Consider the following 21840-nt stretch of genomic DNA (forward strand, 5'->3'; position numbering starts at 1 on the left):
TGGAAAGAGTCCAAGGAAGAGTGAACAGGTCAGCCCCCCCCTCCCCCCCCAAAAAAAAAATTAAAACTCAGACAAAAACCCAGCAGTTGCATGCCTCATTCTTTCTTAAAGTCTCCCAATTCCACTGGCTTCCAGGGAATTCTTATTTCAATAGACAAAAACCCAGATGCACACGCACAACATAATATTGTTAGCAACAACATCTTCATTAGTACACTTGTAATGATATACTAAGAATACACCTGATAAGAAGCAGCACAACTATTTGTATTACAGTGTTTGCACCAGCACCCACAGGAAATACAGGCTAGTACAATCTGCCCAAATGAAGCTTCACAAAACTCAAAAACCTCACAATCAGTCTGTTTGAAAGCATGGCAGTCACCTAGCACAATATTAGATGAACAAAGCAGCTTATGTTGTGAAAGAGCCATGCTAGCAAGCTGAAAAACTGTCAGCTGAGTCATACCAATATCAGTTCACAGAATAATGAATTCTGCACTGAAACTACATGCTCTTTCTCTGACACTGAGCTACTGCTAAAGGAGTCTCTTCAGTTCACATTAGCTGGGGAACTGCAACAGAAGTGCATTGGTCATAATCAAGGGTGGCAAGAATATGGAAAGAAAAACACACCAATGCTATTTATACTGCTTGTAGTCTTTGCAAATCACAGCATGCCAAGTGGTTCAGGTACTGTTCCTGTTTGCTGATTTTCCAGCCCACAGAGCAGACTAGGGCAAACACAAAAGGTGCCCTCGTGAGCTCTTACTATCCCTTTGGTTAGTTATGGTACTAAATAGGAAGAGGATGTCGATATGCTGCACAGTCTTCTTCCTCACCTTTAAAGGCTAACAAACATGAAGGTATGCCAGGAGTCCAGGAAAGTCTTATTTATTTAATCAGCCATGGAAAGACAGGGAGGAGCTTCACACAAAAGCTCATCTTCAGAATCCACAAGCAAGACAAGCAACAGAGGCTCACATAAACGCATTCAAGGATGACACAATTTCAGAACTGAAAGTAGAGAGCACTGACACAGCTGACAGGAATGGAACAACTCTCACAACTAAGTTAATCGAGTTCTCAGCAACATTTCTGGGTATATCACTGCACTCTGAACTCTTTCTACAAAAATAATCTCAGACTGATCAGAATTAAGCTAAAATCTACACTCCTCCATATCATCACAAACAGCAAAACAGTGCACAGACTAATTCTAATTCTATCTGTAGAATAGTTCACTGTGTACCAAAACAAAACAAAAGGAGGGGGGGGGGGGGTGGTGTGTGTGTGTTTTGAGGGAGTCGAGTGAACCAAGGAACTGGTACAACAACAATTCTCCAGAATAACAACCAACAAAGACAAGACCAACTTAATTCAAGCGCTATTTGGCCAGTTCACATCAGAGATCTGCTGTAGTTTGTTCCAGTTGGGGTGGGATTACCAGGAAACTGCTATCAGCAGCTACAGAAGTTTCTGCCACTGCTCCTCAGCAAGGAAGCTTTCCCACTTCATTCTGCTGTAGGTGGCACAAATACAAGATGCCAGCTTGTAAGACTAATTCTTTTGGCACCTGCTAATAGGACTAAACTTACTGATAAAAAAAACCACACACCACATTTTTCACTGTGTGTATTTGCCTTCATGTAACAATTCACTTGCTGAATGTTGTCCTCCTGCCCCATCAACAGAGTAGCTTTCAGTTTCCTAATAGTATGACAAAATGAGCAGCACATGCCAGACCCGTTATTTCCCTCTCCCCAAGTCCATAAAGTTATCTATAGAAATCAAGACATTTCTCAGTACCACAGCTGTGGATAAAAAAACAGGTTCTAAGCTTTGGCATGTTTTGGTTTCAGGTTTCCACACTGCAGAATATTAAGTATGACAAAATGGGATAGCCTACATATCAAGAGAGTTATTTGAACTACCATTTGCATTTGTTCACTGCTTCCAGATTTGGGGAATTAGACCAAGAAACACAGTTATCAGTTTGATCCTGAACACCATTCAGATCCCTTTGGTAAAGCTCCCCACATGCCATGTGCACAGTCCCATTATAGTCCTCACCTAACCTAACAGCAGGACAATTCCACTCTGATCTATAGTTATTGAATATAAAATTGCCATTACCATAGTCAGTGAAAATTGTGGCAAGAGTAACTCATTTGTTAAAAGTTAAAGGCTGAAAACCTTTTTTTCAGGGTGAGTGGGTTTTTTTAATTCATATGACAGTTCACTGGGCAAGGAGGAGGCAGCAGGGAAGGAACATTTTTTTCCTACTGATTCTGGAAGAATACTTACCAGGATGTCATGTTTAAAGAAGGGGACATCTTGATCCTGTTGCTATGTCACTATATAAGCACCACACATAGAAATAGCAATTAGAAATATGGAAACATTAGCTCTGCTCCTCTTGCATCTCATTACTGCATGCAATTGCATTAGGCATTACGGAAGATGTTCCAGATACTTATATTTTCTGTTAAGTCCCTAGAAGCAGCTGCTCCATTAGCACGCAGTCAGGCAAGACCAGAGTTTCATTAAGCAGCAAGGAAGCAGTTAAAGCACCCAGCAGCCAATTCCAGAGGTATTCCATTCAATTATGATTATTCATCTGATTATGAAGGTAGTAACAGCATTCTGTTCTCATTAAGTCCAATTGGTAGACAGAACAACAATTTCATGGTTGGTCCCATGATTATTTCCAAACGTTACCATATGCTTATACAATCTCTGTAACCACTATTCTTTTAAAGAAAAAAATTAAAAACTGGGCAAGTTTTCAAAGAGCATTTACATGATTTAGAAATCTTCGAAACACACAGCACACTGAAGTTCATGCTGAATTAGCAATGAGTAATTCTTATCAGCCTTCATCAATCTAAAGTCACTTTCGATAATGGCCACAGCTTGCACTACTTTTGAAAGTTTACTCAAATTCTCTTTCCTCTGCACTGAGCCTTTGCAAGTGAGGATTCCTTTTTCATGCTACCAAGGCAGTGTGCCACTGGTTCAAAGTAAGTGCTTGAAGTCTATCCTTGTTCAGCTAAGGTCTAAATAATTCTTTTTTTAAAAAAAATCGTTTGATGCTCACACTTGGCTTTAAAGATCTCTGGGAAAATGTTGAGACTGATCCCTGCAGAACCCACTGAGAAGATGCTGATAATCAGATCAATACATTTACTAAATGCCCCAGTGGCCCTAATCAGAACTTAAAGCTCACAATTACATGCCAGAAGAGGACAGTGGAGAAAGTCCATTTGACTTGAAAAGACACTCAGTTCTGAAGAAAATGAAAGGGTTGCAAAAGCCTTCATGGCTTAACCTTGTCCTGAAAATTAAGACAATGCAAAATTTACGTATGCAGGTATCAGTACATGCACAGCCAAATTATGTTTTCTTTCAAACTAGTTTCCAAGACTAAATCAGTTAAATTCTGATTGCATCAGAAAGATAGTTGCTGTGCTGTAGAGGCTTGCACTTAAATTACAAATACTTCTTTGCTAAAGAGAAATCATGAAGAAGCTCCATAATGTAGAGAGCAGTGAATCCAATGATTAGAGGATCAGACTAAAGCTGCATTGAGAACTAGCTGCCAAGTACATAAATAGACATGCAAAGAAAATTTCTCATGCCTTACATGTCTTTCAGAGACAAAAGATTAACTGTTTACTGAAATGCTTTTCCTAAGGCACATCTTCCAATTCTGACAATGCCCAGAAGAGAACTCCATTATGACAAAAAGTACAGCATAAGGGGAAGAAAGTGTAAGAGATTTTTCTATTCCATGAGGGTCAAAACCAAAGAAAAGACATAATTTAAAAATAAAAGTTTCAAGGAAGACTTAAAAAGCACAAACAAAAAAGACTTTAAAAAATCCTACAAGGACATTGGAGCTCAGCCTCCAGCAGAAATAGGTAAGCTAGAGAACAGGACTATCAAGAAACATGGGCATTCTTCCTTAAAGAAGGACATTCAACACCACTGGCATGAACCAAACACTGATACCCAATGTAAACCAAGCCAGGAAAAAAGTAGAGATGTGGTGAGCATAATTACTTCAATAAGAATAATCATCATCACTACCATACATCATCACTTGTAAGGAGGGGGCCTCATATTTGTCTCAATGTACTTATATGCTATATCAGAAACATGTGGTGTAGAAACAAAACAACTTCCTAAAAGTACATGCATAGTTGTGTAAAGAAACCTACAGACCCCAGAAGCTGCTGCATCCATAAAAAGCAAAAAAAAAAAAGTCAAAGCTCAAGAGAGATGAAACCCACATTGCTAATTCTTCTCTCTGCAAACTGGTCCAGTAGCTCAAGTACATAAAACGACTGGAGCAATTGGACTGTTTCTCCCATTCAGCCAATGGTAAAAGACTGTGACTGATACAAAGGCAGAACAAATTCTTGAGAAAGTCAAGTGAAGATGATGTACGAAGGGTCTGCTCAGCCATTGCACTGTCAGTCAAGAGTGGCCACAGGAGACCTTTGTATTTTAATTTACGCTCTCTCAGTCAGGCTGAGGAGCAGAAACTGCTGCAGTAAGCACAGAGAACGCACGGCTGTCAGCAGAGCAGACAGAAGGGCAGTCCTTCTGTCTGCTACCCTGTGGAGAGAAGAAAGATAGCAGGAAAAGATTTCCCCAGCAGGAACCCCTCACTGGAAAAACAGATTCTGGCTGGCAAGAGCAAAGCCTGCCCTCTTCAACAAGCCTCGGCAGCATCAGTGCGCAGTACAAGTGGAAAAAAAAAACCAAACACAGGAGACATAAATAATAAACAAACAAAAACATATACACAGAGAGAAATGTAGCTGTATATATCTATAAAAACTAACATCCTAATGCACACTGCTCATGTTATAGTTCATTAATTCTAGTAGGAACCACACTTCTAGCAATTACATGTTTGGGATTATACCTATATATAGAGGGGGGGGGGGGTGTATACATATAGCCTAAAGCATTACATCTATTGTGCAGCATGGGCTGGGCTTGTTTCTCATTCAGCACAATATCATATGAAATATGGGGGTATTATGCAGAACATAGTACACAAAAAGCATCAAGATGAGGGTAAAGAAGGAATCATAGAATCAACCAGGTTGGAAGAGACCTCCAAGATCATCCAGGCCAACCTAGCACCCAGCCCTATCCAGTCAACTAGACCATGGCACTGAGTGCCTCAGCCAGGCTTTGCTTGAACACCTTCAGGGACGGTGCCTCCACCACCTCCCTGGGCAGCCCATTCCAATGCCAATCACTCTCTCTGCCAACAACTTCCTCCTAACATCCAGCCTATACTTCCCCCAGCACAACTTGAGACTGTGTCCCCTTGTTCTGTTGCTGGTTGCCTGGGAGAAGAGGCCAGCCCCTACCTGGCTACAACGTCCCTTCAGGTAGTTCAGGAACAGCTCTTTGCTGCTGCCAAGAAAGCATGAATTAATCTGATTACTCCATACATATATGAAGGGTTTTATATATACACACACACATATATATAAAGAACACAATAAAAGTAACTCTCCAAACAAAAAAGCAAACAAAATAAACCAAACACACACAAGAAAATTAAGAAAAAACAAAACTATCAACCAAACAAAATAGCACACCTTCAAATGCTAAGCCTTAAAGTGTTTAAAGTGTTTTGTTCCGTTGTCCAAGCTTCCATTGAAGTACTTCTAAAACAGATCCTTATGCAGCAAATAAAACAGATTTCAGGCCAACTATCTACCAAACTTTTCTCAGACCTTTGTTAGTTTCCTTTTTGTTGCTGTTCTGTGGTTTGTTTTCTTTTCCTAATGGAATCAGATCATGGACCTGGGCCCTGGGAACATGGACTCAAAGGCATTCAGAAGCATTCATTTATTATTTATTGAGAAAAAAAAATGCCTTAAAACTCTGTAAGCTTTTGTTTGGTTGCTGGGCTTTTTGTGGGTTTGGGTTTGTCGCTCCCCCCCCCCCCCCCCCCCCCCCCCAAAGGTACTAAATTACCTTAAATCTGACATCAGCCTCCACATGGCTAGACTTAAAGGATCTCTGTCAGAATCAGAACATTAGCTTATGTTGCTAACTTGACTCTCATCCTCTTTGTCAGACAGTAAGTAGGAGTAGTTATCCATTCCCACTCAGGGTTTTCTTCTCCCTCATGACTATTACACAAGTAAACAAGAAAAGTCTCACATTTTATTTATCACATGTCAAATGCTGTGGTATAATTTAAGATGACTTCTATAAATTTGTCTCCATTGATAATTTGCTTGGGGTACAACACAAACTTAGGGACCCGGGAATGCCATGCTTACACAGCACTGAAGACTCCGTCGCAATGCCTCAGCACTTACTTACAATACACAACTCCTCTCCTTGCACAACATCGGTCTCTACTTCAGAGACAGCCTAGGCAGCAGGCAACACTCCCCAAAAGCCACAAATTTGCTTCTGGACTTTCTCGAGGGCCAGATGAGCAAGAATCTTTCCACTTTTCCTTCCAAAATAAAGACTAAGCGCCACATTTGAGCTTCTATATTAAAGCTAGCTACTGGAGTCTTCCAAAACAGTAAAAGGAAGTAGTCTGGTGCCTACCTGACCTTTCAGATTAAGCTGCCCATCACAGAATTCTCATCCCTCATCCTATTTTATTGCTGATTAATGATCCACTACAAACAGTAGCAGAATTAAATAAGAATATGGGGAGTGTAAGCTTGCTTGTTTCTTTCTTCTGGGAGGCAAGGGGAGGAGAAGATAAAGGACAGAACTGTGGGCAATTCCAATCCTATGTAAAAACTGCTAACTAGATATGTACCTTGTTGTTAATCATGGCCTGGGGTGAAAATGGTTTAATTCAGTAGACCTGGAGGAGATGTGTAAAGATCCAGGCAGGTCTGGAAACTTAAGACAGGCTTTTTCACCTATGACATGCAGCTGTAGCTGTCTTGGACTGCAAGATTTACTTGACTCTAAACACCTCCAACACTCTTAATTCAACCATCTGTACTACCAAAGTATCCAAAATTTACACACAATACTATTGAGAAACAGAAGTCGAGGGCAGAATACATTCAGAAAGCAGATAAAAGTGTTTCAAGCTACATTCTCCAGGTGCAGGATTTTCATTGTGGTTTCACAGAATCTAAGCAGATACCATGAAAGTTAACAGACTCCAAGCTGCAGAATGCTTTATTGCAAGCCTGCTGGAACTTCACCCTTCCCAAAAGTAAGCCAAAACTGATGGGGAAAATGGAGAATCAGATAATGGATCACATATACTTCAGACAGTCAGAGATTCAAGGGTCAACCAAATTCACAAAGAAAAATACATCTTGGGAGGGTACTAAGCATTAAGATCTTAATTCCATCTCTGAAAGGCTGACAACTCAAGGCATGTTCCCCAAGAATTATCACTTCCTGCCTGCCTCATTCCTACACCAGCCATCTACCACTGACCACTATTGTAAGGTTACTTACACCTTTTTCCTGGTGTAGCATGATCACTAAGACATTCTCTCTATTGCATGTCTAAAAAGGTTCTTCAAGGACTGCCTTGACAGTGTTGCCTTAAGTTCTGTTCTATATCAAGAAATGCTTCAACTCAACTGTAATGTTACATGTCAAGGAGAGAAGATGGGCAGCTCAACTAGAACACATCATAGCACATCACCTGTGAGAGCTATAAAATAACTTCCCATCCAGCCCTGTGCAAGTTTTCATCCTTGCACAGTATTCAAATGGAAGAATGTTCCATTTCATTTCAAATGCAAAGTGTACCTTGGTAAAGAAAAACACTGCTATTTTAACAAGAAAATCTAAAATAATTACAACATTCAAAGTCAGGTATAATTACACTAATAAATCAGTTTCTTGAAAATTTCAGAACCACTTCAATAAAGATCACAACATTACTTCCAATAATTACTTTTGAAACTCAGACTACTGCACCTTTTGCTCTCAGTTTCTTTACTGTCATGGTTTGTTATGAGCATTTCACAAACAGCAATTTCACAACCTCGCCCTACTTTCAATATATACACGGAGAACTCGCTTTGAAAATTCCTAAGTTTACAAAGACTGTAAAGTCCAAATTGTTGCATAATCTCAGGTTAAAGAAGAATTTTCATTAGACACAAAGTCATACCAAAGCTCAAAGGAGAAAGAAAAGAGCACCCCTTTACTAACCTTCAGTAAAGTCAGTAGAAACTCATACTGAGTCATACCAGACAGCTTTTTCTGCATTAACAGCTTGGTTTCCATTACCTCTGTAGTAGTTACAGCTCTGCAGATTTCAACATACCTTTCCTAATTCAGCCTGGAGCTCATTAAATGTATTAGACCTTGAAAACACCAGGGGAATGACAATACATCCCCCAACTTAAGAGCTAATTAAAATTAAGTATTTCCAAGGGAGATTGTTCAGTCTACAGCATTGGGGTTTTTTTAGATTTGGTCTGTTCGTAGACATTATTAATTTTGTCAAATATTAATTGCAGGGTCAGTGTTTGACATGGACAGTACTCACAAAAAAAAAACAGCACCCAACCACACAGCCTCAATTCAAGGCAGTTACATTAGGTGTTTTACTACAAAGTGGTCTCCTGAGTTCCACTGATCAAACTCCTACTGAAGAAGAGTACTTTTCTTCTTATGCCACCCTCCACCAGCCTCTCAATTGGTTTAGGAAGTCATATCTTACACTGCACACTGGCACACAAACTGTTTTAAGCTGATTTTGCCAGCAAAGAGATCATCTTGAAATACTCTTAGACAAAAACATCAAATCTCCAAACTACCTTTGCATTACATTGGACTCCAGCTGGAATGTAAGAAGAAAAACCCCTTCAGAAAGATATCCTTTGATCACATCTTGCACACCACACAAAATGCACCCCACATCATTTTTCATTAGAAAGGAAGCATTCTAGGTATTTAGAAGTTGTTGGCACACACAAAGTTAACAGAAATTGAGACTACATGATATTAAAAAGCATTTTTTTCAATTCCCAACTACTAAAATTTATGGTCAACTTGTTTAATAGTATTGTGGATATACTGATGTATTGTTTCTTCACACAGAGGAAAAAAGGAAAGCAAGATTCTTTCCCTTAGGGAGCTGCCCTGTACCGAGTCGAGTCAAAAGGCAACGCTCAGCATATCTCCTCCAAAACCTTGGGGCAATTTTTGGCTCTGTAGGTTCATGTTTCATTTGAAGATATACAACAGTCTAGCAGATTAAAGATTCAGTGCTCAAATAGTTCAAATGTGCTTCACTTCCCTTGGTGGCATGACAATTCTAAAATCAGGGAAAGTTAATCTTCCTTTGTTTTTTTAAAGCTACCATAAGAACCAGGTTTACATTTTTTCAAGGCAGAAGGAAAGGTGATTTTTGTCATTTACTTCTAGTAGTATTGAAATTATGGGTATGAGCAGACTGAAACTATCTGCTGAAAGCATCTAACAGTAGAAATAAATGCAGAATTCATCAAGTTCTGCATTTAGACTGCTGCTGCCTTTTCTCTATCAATCACTGACACAAACAAACTGAACTAGTCTGAGACATGCAGTTTCCACTCAGCCATAAACTGATTTTCTGCCTTGATTTATATACACAGCTCCTTTTACACTTTGTTTACTGAAATTCTTTTATGGGCCACACTAGCTTACTCAATAAGACACCATTATCAGTAATAGAACACATTTCATGCAGAAGCTATTACCTTTAGCCTAAGATGTTGTTAAAGTTCAGAAGCCATTAATAAAACAGTGATTTCTTATGTGACAAATGTGAGACCATATATGTAGAGGTACCTAAGAGATGAGCATTAGTAGCTCCACTGCACACAGATTATTAAGTTGCTACTATTACGTCTGTGCCTAGCAAAAGCAGGACTAGTACTCAATACAGTACCATGCATTGCTATGTATAAAAAAAAAATCAGAGTGGTGGTCAGCTTGTTGCCCAGACCAGCTGTAAGGCACACAGTTTGCAGAAACCACTCACAAAGTGGTATTTCAGCACATTTAAAGCTATTGCATACAAGCACACCATTTACTCTACAACTAGAGAGTAGTTGTGAGCTGTGGATGAACTCTTAGCCTGCTCCAACAGCTAAGTTCTCTCAATGCTACAAGTATTAGAGTCAGATGTAACTCCTATTATTAAGGGGAAGCTTTCATTTAAGTGATCGAAACGGTCAGACAGGAGGCTTACTCCAAGAAACAAATTAGCAGAAACACTCCCTGATAGGTTCCACTGCTCTCTGCCAGAGTTTCCAGGGTTTTTTGTTAGAACAGTGTATTACACTATCAGCTCCTAGCTACATAGGCAATTGAAGTAACTGCTCTAGCTTTTTTTGAAGTCTTTTGAATATTTTGTTTGGAGACCTCTTTGAGCTTTTTCCACTCCCACTCTTTTCTCATTTTTTTCTTTTCTATAAAAGACATTGCTTGAAAACCAATTATGCAGCTGCCACCAAAGGATTCCCATTGAAGTCAACAGGAGCTACACTTATGCAAGAGCTCAAGCATTTACAGTGCTGAAAGCCTCTGCGCTCTAGACCCTGAGTGCATGGAGGCAAGCTATGCAGGAGGCTCATTCAAAATTAATACTACATCAGGAAGTGGATGAGAGAGAGGGAGGGCACTTAATAATTGATCCCCACTTTGGGTTTTGTGAATTCTGAAATGCTTTTATGTCTGGTTTGGTTTGCCTTGGGTTTTGTTTTTTTTTGTTGTTGTTGTTTGTTTTGTTTGGGTGTTTTGTTTTTTTTGGTGGGCTGGGTTGTTTTTTTTATTAAGATTGTTTTTAAAGTTCTATTAACAGAGTGAAACAGTGAGAAAGCTCTTGAAGTGACATTTTGATTACAGCTGCACAAAAATATCTACCCAAAAGGCAAAATGGAGATGGAATAGAAAACTAAGCAGGTGTTATTTAGACTAAGTATTACTGCCTTCTCACTTTTAGATTATGTTCTCAACATTAAGCACTTCCTGCTTTATCAACAACCAATGTATTCCACTCCTGCCCTTTCAGTGAAAAGTTACAGGTTTCTCTTCTCCACACCATTTATACAAAAAAAAAAAAAAAAAAAAAACACAAAAAAACCAAACCAATCAGTCCTACCCCAGAATGCTGTCAAAGTCCATCCTTCCAACTTACAAAGTCCTTCAAACTCAAGCTAGAACAGCAACATCAAAATTGTTCTACCTTGCTCTATAATTATCACCTGCAGTCATTTCAAGGACATGCTACAGGGTGGAACAAGGTGGCCTTTTGGAATCAATAAAAATCTGACCCTAGTATGCTAAGGAAATTTAAACAAATAGCAGTACTCACTGAAGTTCTGATAGGTCTCCCAAAGACACAAAGAGAGTCCAACCAGCCCCCAACTTAAAACAGAACTTCATATTATACTTCTAACTAATAAAAGCAGCAGCAACAAGCACCAGCCTCCTCAAATTTAGTCCTGTAGCCTCAACTTACATCGAGATGCTGTGCAAGAGAAATTAGCCTTTCACGTGGTTCAAAAAGGAGACCTAGCACATCACTCAAATCTCTGTTGACCATGCCAGTCTCTGTCATAGTCCCATCCATTCCACTTCAACTGATTTTACATGGCTCAAGTCTTGCAACAACTGCTTACGAAGCTAAAATGTGAAATTCTGTACAAAGTCATGTGTACAGTTTTGCTACCAGCCTTACAGTTTAACACATCAACTACAGGAGGATGATCTCTGCGGGTGGTCTTGCACCAGCATTGAGGTTTGCTGTTTCAAAAGGAGATATTTCTATGTTACATTGATAACAGGTACATGTTTGTGGAAAACTCATATAGGAAGAAGTGCCTTATAAAATGGCATCTAAAAAAACCTGTGGGGCTTCAGTTTGGGTTTTTTTGGGTTTTGTTTTTTTTAACTACTTCTTCTCTGTGGACTGGTGGCTGAACTCTAGTAAAAGAGCCAGCAATCTGCCCTGTAGAAAGTCCTCTCAGCACAGCAGTGACAACCCAGGGGCTCCTGTGGTCTAAGGGCACAGAACCCAGCTGATGCTTCCAGTTTCAGATGACAGGAATAAGAACAAACACATAGCAAGACACAAAGAAAGACTACCTTGGAGAATAGAAAAGAGAAAACAGCCTCTTTGAGCTAGGGTAGAGAACAAACTGAAAGGACCACAAAACCAACAAGAATCAGATATTTACAACAGGCATAGTAATTTATCTAGGCAGTACTCAACTGCTATCGACAAGAAAACCACAGCAGAGATGAGTATATTGTTGCTGCCATTTAGTGAGCATGGCATGTAAAATAGCACATTAAACACTGGATTACAGCAAGCTCACCTGTGCACAAAGCTTTGCAAGGGGGAAAGCAAAGGCAAAACCAGTTGTTGCCTACAACTGTTCTTTTGCCTCTGTCAGAGATCAGCTATACTGCAGAACAGCTGATAGGGGCTCATGAATCTATGGGAGATAGCAGAGTACCTCCAAAAGAAGGCAGAAATGATCAGAGGGATGCTACAACTTATTCACCTAATACAGTGGCAAGAAATGTGTATCAGTCTCACCAAGACTGATATCTCTTTTCTTTAACACACAAAGCTATTAACCACATCTGCTCAGGAGCTACCTTTTTTCCCACCAGCATGAGAGTGGTTTAGGAAAAATGAAGGAGAACAGAGGTAGGCAAGGATGTAACCATGTGAAAATCTAACTGGCTTGTGTTCTTGAGCCAAACACACTAGTCACTTGCATGGAAAAGATCCTGCACAATAAAACATTGATTCACACAATTATCACAAACCTTTACAGTACCTAGACAGCAGTCTCACCCATCTTCAAATCAGCATGACATCTTGTAAGGAATTCTGCTTACGTGAAGAAGAAACTGAACTCAGCTCCAGGTAGCTAAAGTGGGAACACTACTGGTGACTATGCCAGGACTCCCAACAACATCACAACAGTGGAATACAGCCCGAGGAAGATCAATGCAAGATGATGCTCTTTGCATGCAAAAGCGTGTCCTGAAGAAACTGTAAACCCATCCAACTGCTGTTAAGTGTGTAAATCAATGAACCACTGCTATAGCAAGCAGAAATTATTTTTTAATACCATGTTATTCTATATACAACTATATGTGCATATACATTTATATAAAACACACACTCATTTCCAATATTAAACACACCTTTCACTTCCAACAAAGCCATCAACAAGAACACTACTTTGGAATGGATAATCGTGACAAACTCTCTTCAGAGACACCATCTGCCACCCCTTCCAGAAGGCCACTCCAAAGTACTACCTTCTAACAGGGAGTACCAACATCGTGTTTGAAACAATGTTGACAGGAAGGAAAAGAAATCAGAGAGGTAGACATTGGAGCTCTCCACTAAAAGTTAAGTTTAAATTAAGCCTCTACTACAATAAACTTGGTAGACAATCATTATTTTTTTCTTTCTCCAACATCTCTGAACAATTAGAAGACAGGTAACCACCAGAAATCTTACTGAATCGAAGTGCACTGGAGGAGCATTCCAAGTAGCATGTACGGTGACATGATAGTCCTCAGGCTGAGCCAACTAGTAACATGGCATCACGCCTGATGCCTCTGTGTGTTCCACAGTCCAAAACCACTTTGCTTGGAGCTGAAACATGCCATGCTTGCACTAAGTTGATCTATACAAGGAAAGAAGTCAATCCTGACATCTTCCAACACTTCATTCTTGCAACCAAACAGTAAGTCAATAGAAATTGACCCAGATCAGAGCTCTCAGTCAGATCTGGCAACTGATTGCCTTCAGCCCTCTGAAGTTGTACTTGCACATCCAGTTCTGCAGCCCTGTGCTAGCCTCTGCCATTCGCAGCCCCCTACTCATTTTTACACCACAATTTGCATGGTAGTACACCAATATCAGTCATGAAACCACTTACACAAACAAGGCAGGAAGCAGCCCTGCTACGGGAACAGGCTCCATCAGTCATTCTGAGAGGAAAAGAGTTGACTTAGACTCTTAAAGCAGCAAGACTTCACATGCTCTAGAATTTCCACAGAAAGGAAGAAACAAGGGGAAGATTGAGATATCAAGTAACGTGGACCAGAAAACAAACCCTAGTTACTTTTTAACTACATTGATACTTTTTGTATTTTTATATATGCACTTTTATGGCCTTCACATAAGTGAGAGGGCTGAACTTTCCTCCACAAATTAATTTCATAACTCCTTGAAAAACAGGGCTTCTAATTTTACAAGTTTTTCCTCTGAATTACTTTATGTATTTAATTGTTGTTGGACTGACCGAAAGCACACATTCCTCTAGACCTACACCCATATAAACTGGCACTCAGGAAGACAATTTCTACAAAATGCTGTATTTTACTTGCATGGAGAATGGAAGGTTCCTGGGTTTATATTTCAGTAGCAAAATTAAACTAAACAAAATCTGAAGCCCTTGTTTTGTGCAAAGTAGAATACCCCAGCACACTCCCAGCTGAAAGTGGCCTAAGATACTTGCCAATCCTCTTCCCCATTAGCTGGCAGGATGCTATGTTTGGAATTGTCACATTTTCCAGATTCTGTTCATATATCTAGTTTTCTTTTAACTACTTATTTGAAGACATTACTACAAGGAATCACCAAGCACTTTTAGGCTGTTGAGGAGGAAGAGAACTTACTGGAGTCTGAAAGAAACATATTTTTTCCCAGTGCCCTGGTAAATAGACAGTTCATTCCTAAGATCCTCAGTGTGCTGAAATACTTATTTTGAATGCTGTCCCAAAGAAAGTGACTGGGAAGTTGAAACATTAGCTGAAGAATCTGATGTGGAGATTGATGCACATGAAAATAAATACTGCTCTACATTATACAGCTAAAAGCAGTTGGATCTGACTGGTTTTAGCATCTCCACAAGTGAGGCCATCTGGAGGTTATGAGATCACTCCGAGTCAGAATTTGATATTGAAATCAAGCATCTCTGAGTGAAAGCCTCAGTGTGTTAGTGGCATTTCTAAATGCAAGTGCAAAGGAAAGGCTGGACTGCTCTAGATCGTTGTATATCTTACAGAAGCAGCTACACAAGCCATTGTACCAACAATTATGTCCACCCATAACAACCCTTACATCTATAAAAAGTCCTGCTGAAATCAGTGAAAAATCTATATTCATTGTGACCCATGAGGAAGGATAATTTTTGGCAGGAGAGACAACACAACCACAGAAAAGAAACCAAATACACAAAAACACCCATCCAGATGGTTTCCAAATTCACACAATAATACAGTGGAAAAGAAACAAATTAGGCCTTAAACCAATAAAACAATCTATCTTTTGCTAAATTCCATGCTGGAAAACTGTAATGAACCCAATTCAGTACATTGCTTAAAAAAAAAAAAAAAAAAAATCACTCAGCTTTTTATTTGTTTTAATTCTTTTAAAAAATGCTAATATTGTTGCAACTCAGTAATGGGATAAAACCCAGAAAAAGGTACAAAAGTAGAAAGTCACTATGGTATACTGGCTAATAAAGTTAGATATTTACAGAAGTTTAAAAAAAATACCATACTGGAAGGCACTTAATGCTGAGTGACACCTGGGCCATCACTAACTGAGACAGATTACTTCAAGAGCTATTCAGTTTCTTGCTCCTGCCTACATCAATAAAATTATTACAGGCTTCATAGGCCTTTGAGGATCATGCTGTACATTTCCAGCAAACTATGAAACCTGATTCCATCCTATAGAACTATGTTTTTTTATTGGGTAAAAAGTTTTCTTTCTCATCTCCAGTTTTAACTGGAAGCAAAACTTTATATTCCAAATGCTTATAGCGAATCTTCTGCTCTTGGTTAATGGAGTATAAACTGTTGAAGTGCCAAGACTGAGCCTTCAGCAATGTATCAGCTCCTTGCTCCAACTGTAAAACTTCTAGTAGCCCTGGTAACATAAGTTTATAATACATATTCAACAAGAAGTCTATTTGTAGGAATGGGGCTTTAAAGAAAAGTGTTGTTTTGCTAACTGTAAGCCCAAGTTTCTTATCCTCTAACCAATCATTAAAGAGTGTGTCTTAAAGACTTGAAGGAATAAAGAATAAATAAGTTTGCTAAGCAGTACTCCAGGATTATTGTAATCCACGAAACTAAGTCTTAGAGAGTGATCCTCAAAAGCATACTACATACATGCTTTCTGACCACTCCAGTGGTTAGAAATACTTTGAGACAGATGTACCACCAGGTAAAGCCTAATACGATTCAATTAAGGTGGGAGACTCAAATGCAGTGTCACAGTATCACCAAGGTTGGAAGAGACCTCATAGATCATCAAGTCCAACCCTTTACCACAGAGCTCAAGGCTAGACCATGGCACCAAGTGCCACGTCCAATCCTGCCTTGAACAGCTCCAGGGACGGCAACTCCACCACCTCCCCAGGCAGCCCATTCCAGTGTCCAATGACTCTCTCAGTGAAGAACTTTGTCCTCACCTCCAGCCTAAATTTCCCCTGACGTAGCTCGAGGCTGTGTTCTGTCGTTCTGGTGCTGGCCACCTGAGAGAAGAGAGAGCAACCTCCTCCTGGCTACAACCACGCCTCAGGTGGCCATATTCATTTTTAACATAGAAGACAAGCATTTAAGCTGCATCTGATAGCTTCAGTAATATTCACTTGAAGTACATTGATACTAAACATGAGAAGTCACACAATCAGAATTATTCTTTTCTAGTTCCTGTGCCCTTATGCTTTCTCCATCTTTAGTAACTGGAAAACTCGTAAAGTTTAAAATATTAACATATTTACAAAGACCTTTTGGCAACACAAATACTTAGGATAAAGGAAACAGCTTCATCCACATTCCTCATCTATTTATTTTCTTTTTTTTTTTGACACAGTCTGCCAGAACATTACAAAGGAAGGTCAGGCAATGAATTTTTTCTTTATTCCAAGAATGACCTCTACAATTACGAAGCACATCCTGTAGAGCCAGTAGATTTACTGTGCTTCTGTACGCATTTGGAGGTCTGGGGCTACATCTGCTGAAAGAAACACTAAGGAATTCAGGAATTGCAAGCTCGTGACAATGCACCCATTTCATCAATACATACATCACCACCTCTCACTATTATAGTACAGTTGCATGTTTTCCCCAAATAGGCATTGTTCTGTTTCTGGCAGGGCCATTTGTGAAATGTTCCCTAAATTATCTAAGTTAAGAAATTATTTTTAATCTTTTTTTTTTAATTAAAATTATCTGATCATGAAGGAGCAAGAGAGAGTAAACAGAATGCTTCCACTTCACTGGAAGGGCATCTTCCCAATGGCATTTTTGAAAAGATCAAATGCTATATCATATTTTTTTAAACATTGCAAGGGAAAATTACATAACCAAAGCTTCCTTGTTCATATCTGAAAACCATCTGATAGCAGAAAACTAACTTCTGCCTCTTTGAAAACTGTCCACAATGTACAAATTTTTATGAACAACCTGTTTGCCCATTAAAGATCAGTGTGCTTTCCCAAGACTTTTTCCACAATACACTTATAGAACCTTATTCACTTTTCTTTCCACTATGTTTCTATAATTCAGAACACTATTTAGACACCCACCAAAATCAGCAGATGTTGAGCAAATTAAAACACAAATTATGACTTGTAATATGCTGATGTATCATAACGGTAGCATATCTCAACTTAGAGTGAGTTATCAGACAAAGCAAAGGTTTCTGAAGTGTCAGTGCTTTTGATACATCTTTCCCATTAGGCTAGAGTCAGTGGAATCAAGCATGGACTGAAATTCAGAGTTCAGCAATATTGTATGTTCAGTTTCCATAAAGTAAATTAAAGCACAGAATTGAAAACGGTTCCTGGAACTAAAAGTCAGCTTAAAACCATCTTGCAAAAGTGTAACAGGAAAGAAGGAGAAATAAATTCTTGCCTTTTTAGAAGCATGGCAGCCTACTTTTTGCATTGTGAGTTTCACATCATTCTACATGGAAGTCCAAGGGGCAAGCAGGAGAGAAGGCAATAGGTTTCTTGTTTTAACTACAGAAAGATGTTTTCTGTCACCTTCTGTTAAGGCTGCAACTCTCATCTAAATCAGATTATATTATGATTTACCCAAAGACATAAAGGCTCATTAAAAAGCACTATTTGTTCCATCAGCCTAAAAAAGTACCAGTGTGGTGCTTTTGCATGGGCATTATGCTAGCCAAGCTAAAGCTCAGGTGTGTGCCCTAATAAACCATTAGCTGAAGAGTGGCAGCTGAGTAATGGAAAGGGAAGTATAATATTGGATCCTAACTTCTGACTTAGATGTTATTTGTACCCATTTAGTGTCAGCTCCTAAATTTTACTTTGGCAATGGTTAAACGTGATTCTTTTCCATGGGAGCATAATATTCTCATTACATAAGCTTCTCTAAACAAAAGCCTCCAGCATATTTACCAATAGCTATAGTGAATTATCAACAAAATCTTGCAAATACACCTAGAACATGAATTATGTACACACTCACTAGACAATATCGTCATCTTCTACAACAGTATGAAACATGTAGTTAGACATTAACACATCACCTGGGGTGGTACAAGACTGAAAGCTATCTCCTAAGTAGCATACAATCACTTTTAATTACATCTACATGTAGAACTTTCCCACATTCAGTATTTTAGTAATTCAGTTGCATTGAGGAAAGATAGAAGAAACCAGCACAAAACCAATAAATTGACAAAGAGTTCTGATAATTTGTCTATATTTTGTGGCATATAAAGCCTCCATTTTTTTTCTTTTGTGTTCAATTTGAGTAGCATATGCAACCATTCACTGCTTCTTTTCAGCAGATCTATACCAATTCTCTGCTCAAAGCACTACTTTCTTCTCAGTTCTCTTTGAGTCCGTTGTTTTACAATGCAAATAGAGAGCATCTCCCCATTTATTTACATCAACATTTTAACAGGTTGCATCAAAAAAAATGTATTAACAGCGTTCTATAGAAGTTAGTATAATGGTGTTCTACATATTTCCATGCTTGCAAGATCCCTGAAGAGCATCACAGAGTTAATATAATGATCTCTTTATCATTTCAATCTATTTACGATGACTAAATTAGTGACTAATTCTAATTATCACTTTATGTGAACAGGCAATCAAACTTGCAATCTTCATTTACAGCTTTTCTGGCCCAGTTTCATGATATATTACTGAAGAGTTTGCTATTAATTCCATAAAAACAAGATGAAAGCATATCCTACAAAAGTAACTGCCTATGTTTTCACTCCAAATCATGACAGACACGTTAATAAATGCAGGCTTCCTCATAAAGGGTCACAATGTTCTGAAGAAATGCTAAACTCATATAAAGTGATTTCTCTGCAGATTTCAAGAAGTTTAGCCAAGGACACAAATGAGAGGATTAGCATTTTGCAGGAGGGGAAAACTGTAAGCAAGTGCTGCCCATTAAGCAAATGGCAGAGCAGGTGATGTACTCAGGTCTTCAGATTAGCAGGATATGTAACTTCTTATAGATTGGCAGTGCTTGAAGGTACAAGGCAACGCATTTATGTGTATTTTGCCGTAATTTCCCTCTTTTAGCCAAAGGACATGGCACACAAACGCTTCTCAAGCTACTCTGTCCCCTGCTGAAAAACATCTGTGATCACAGCAATATGTGCCCAGGGCAATCAAAATGAAAAAGGAGACAAGCAAAAGAAAGCATGACAAACTCAGCTACTTAAAGCTCCTAATCACTCATCTTCACAGGTCGGCCAAGTAAACACTGACAAGAAACCACAATCAACACCGCTTTACTGCCTACCCTCTTAAGTACGAGTATTTCAGTACAAAAGTGCAATTAATCAAAACTCCCATCCTTCCAGAATCACCCTCTCTTCAGGCACCTTTGGCAGGAGCACAGACACGAAGTTAGCCACAAATACCTGCTATCCAAGTAACCATCCTCCTCAATTCTCACCAAAGCTCAGTACTGGTTAGAAAGCTTTCTCTCATCTGTTTTTCCCCCCACTTTCACCTATTAAACTTTAAGGTGGGGAGCTTTATTTTTTCCACCGGCTCACCTTTCTAGCCCCACTATACCAAGATACGTACTCAACACACCCTGAAAACCACATCTGACCTACCCGAGTTTGTGCATGTTTCTCATCATTAGATGGAATCTCGCATGAAAAGAAGCGTACATGTAAGAGCCTTTATCCAACTTTTAACATTCTTAATAGAAATAAAACCTCTTAATCTTTATGAAAACGCTCATCCTCTTCCTCTGTACCGAAGAAATTCGGCATATGCAGCCAAAGTCAACTGTTTGTTTTTTTCTTTCTCCAAACCCAACACAAACTGAGAAGATGCTGGAAATACTATTACATGCAGCTGACATTAGACTACACAGCGCTGCCTGCTCTTCTAGCCAGTACTAGAACGGTGCAACAAGACACAGCGCAGACCGGCGAACAAACAGCAGCAGAGCCAGGAATCCCAGCAAATGCCCAACCAAGCCTCTCAGGCGTTCACACTTTAGGGATGGGTGGGAATACTGCTCTTCCTCCATCCTATTAATGCTACTATAACTACTATATGGCAGTAGCTAACCATAATAAATCCGTGCCGCACACGGCCTCATCATTGTGTAATCATTGCCTCAAACAGCACTGTCCGGAGAACGCCAGATGCGATTTTTTTGTCCTTTTTTCCTATTTAACAAGGGTAACGCCACAAAACCCACACGCATCAATTCGTTCTCCAGGCCTGGGTGTCTAGCTGCTCCCTCCCCCACACAGCAGAAGAAGGGGAAAGAAGGAGGAGTGAAAAACGGAAAGAAAAGCACCGAAACCCTCTCCGTACCTACAACAAAAGCAGTCAGGAGGGTCGGAGCAGCAGAGGCGGCGGCAGGTTCGGAAGGTGCAGGAATGCAGCACGCCAACTCGCCCCAGCAAAGGCTGCCCGGCGCCGGCCGTGGGGGCTGAGGCGGCGGCGACCCCGGCCTCGCGCCGCCGCCAGCTCCCCTCAGAGCCCTCGCCCCCGGCCTCGCGCCCAGCTGTCAGGCGCCAGCCCCGGCCCCGCCGGCTGCACGCTCCCCGCTTTCCAGCCCGGCCGTGCCCAGCCCGGGAGCGGAGGCGGCGGACGAAACGGCGGCAGATAAAGACACGGAGCGCCGTGCGACCGGCTCACTTACCCAGAAAATGACATTGAAGCCGAAAATGAAGTATTTGATGCAACAACTGACTTCAGGCCCCTTGTAGTGCTTCCCGGACATCCTCTGGGCTCATGAAGACACTTTGCTCGCGGCCAGGGTGAGAACCAAAGCGGGGGAAATGCAAAAATGAAAAGAAAAAGAAAAAAAAAAAAGGGGGGGGAGGGGGAAGAGGAGGGCTGAAATCGGTGGAAGAGGAGTAGGGGGTGGCGCGGCAGAGAGAGCTCACCGCCGGCTGCGCGCCGTGGGGAGATGCGGCAGGAGCGGCTCAGCGGCTTGTCGGCTCCGACTTGCCGGGCGCCGGGGACAGCCGGCGAGCAGCTCCCACCTCCTCCTCCTCTTCTCCCGCATGGAGGAGGCCTCGGCTACTCGCGGCGGGAGGAGGAGACAGAGCAGAGGGGCGGCCGCCGAGGAAGCAGATGGCGGGCAGAAGCGCGAAGCTCACCGCTGCCCTAACGGAGCCGCAAGCGGGTCCGCCTCGAGCGCTGCTCGCTCGTTAACTGTGCCCCTTCCCTGCCCCCACAGCGGCGACGGCCCCCGCGCACGCCCTGCCCGCGAGAGAGGAGGGCGGGGAAAAGCCGCCACTGGTCGGCCTGGCGGCGTGATTGGCGTCTTGCCGCGCTAATCGCGCTGCGCGGT

General features: G+C 40.6%; 1 protein-coding gene across 2 annotated transcripts in view; it reads right to left on the reverse strand.

The window, feature by feature from the left end:
- The window catches only part of TSPAN5 (tetraspanin 5), a 94383-nt gene extending 72717 nt beyond the window's left edge, over nt 1-21666 (reverse strand). The window contains exon 1 of one of the 2 annotated variants that reach the window (XM_064148380.1): nt 21184-21662. In XM_064148380.1, coding sequence (XP_064004450.1) covers nt 21184-21264 — 81 coding nt within the window. In that variant the 5' untranslated portion in view covers nt 21265-21662. Of the gene's footprint in view, nt 1-21183 lie in introns of both variants that reach the window. The other variant, XM_064148379.1, reaches the window with a different exon arrangement.
- Nucleotides 21667-21840: the final 174 nt, after the last annotated feature.

The sequence above is a fragment of the Pogoniulus pusillus genome, chromosome 9, assembly GCF_015220805.1.
Source record: "Pogoniulus pusillus isolate bPogPus1 chromosome 9, bPogPus1.pri, whole genome shotgun sequence".
NCBI classification, from domain to species: Eukaryota; Metazoa; Chordata; class Aves; order Piciformes; family Lybiidae; genus Pogoniulus; species Pogoniulus pusillus.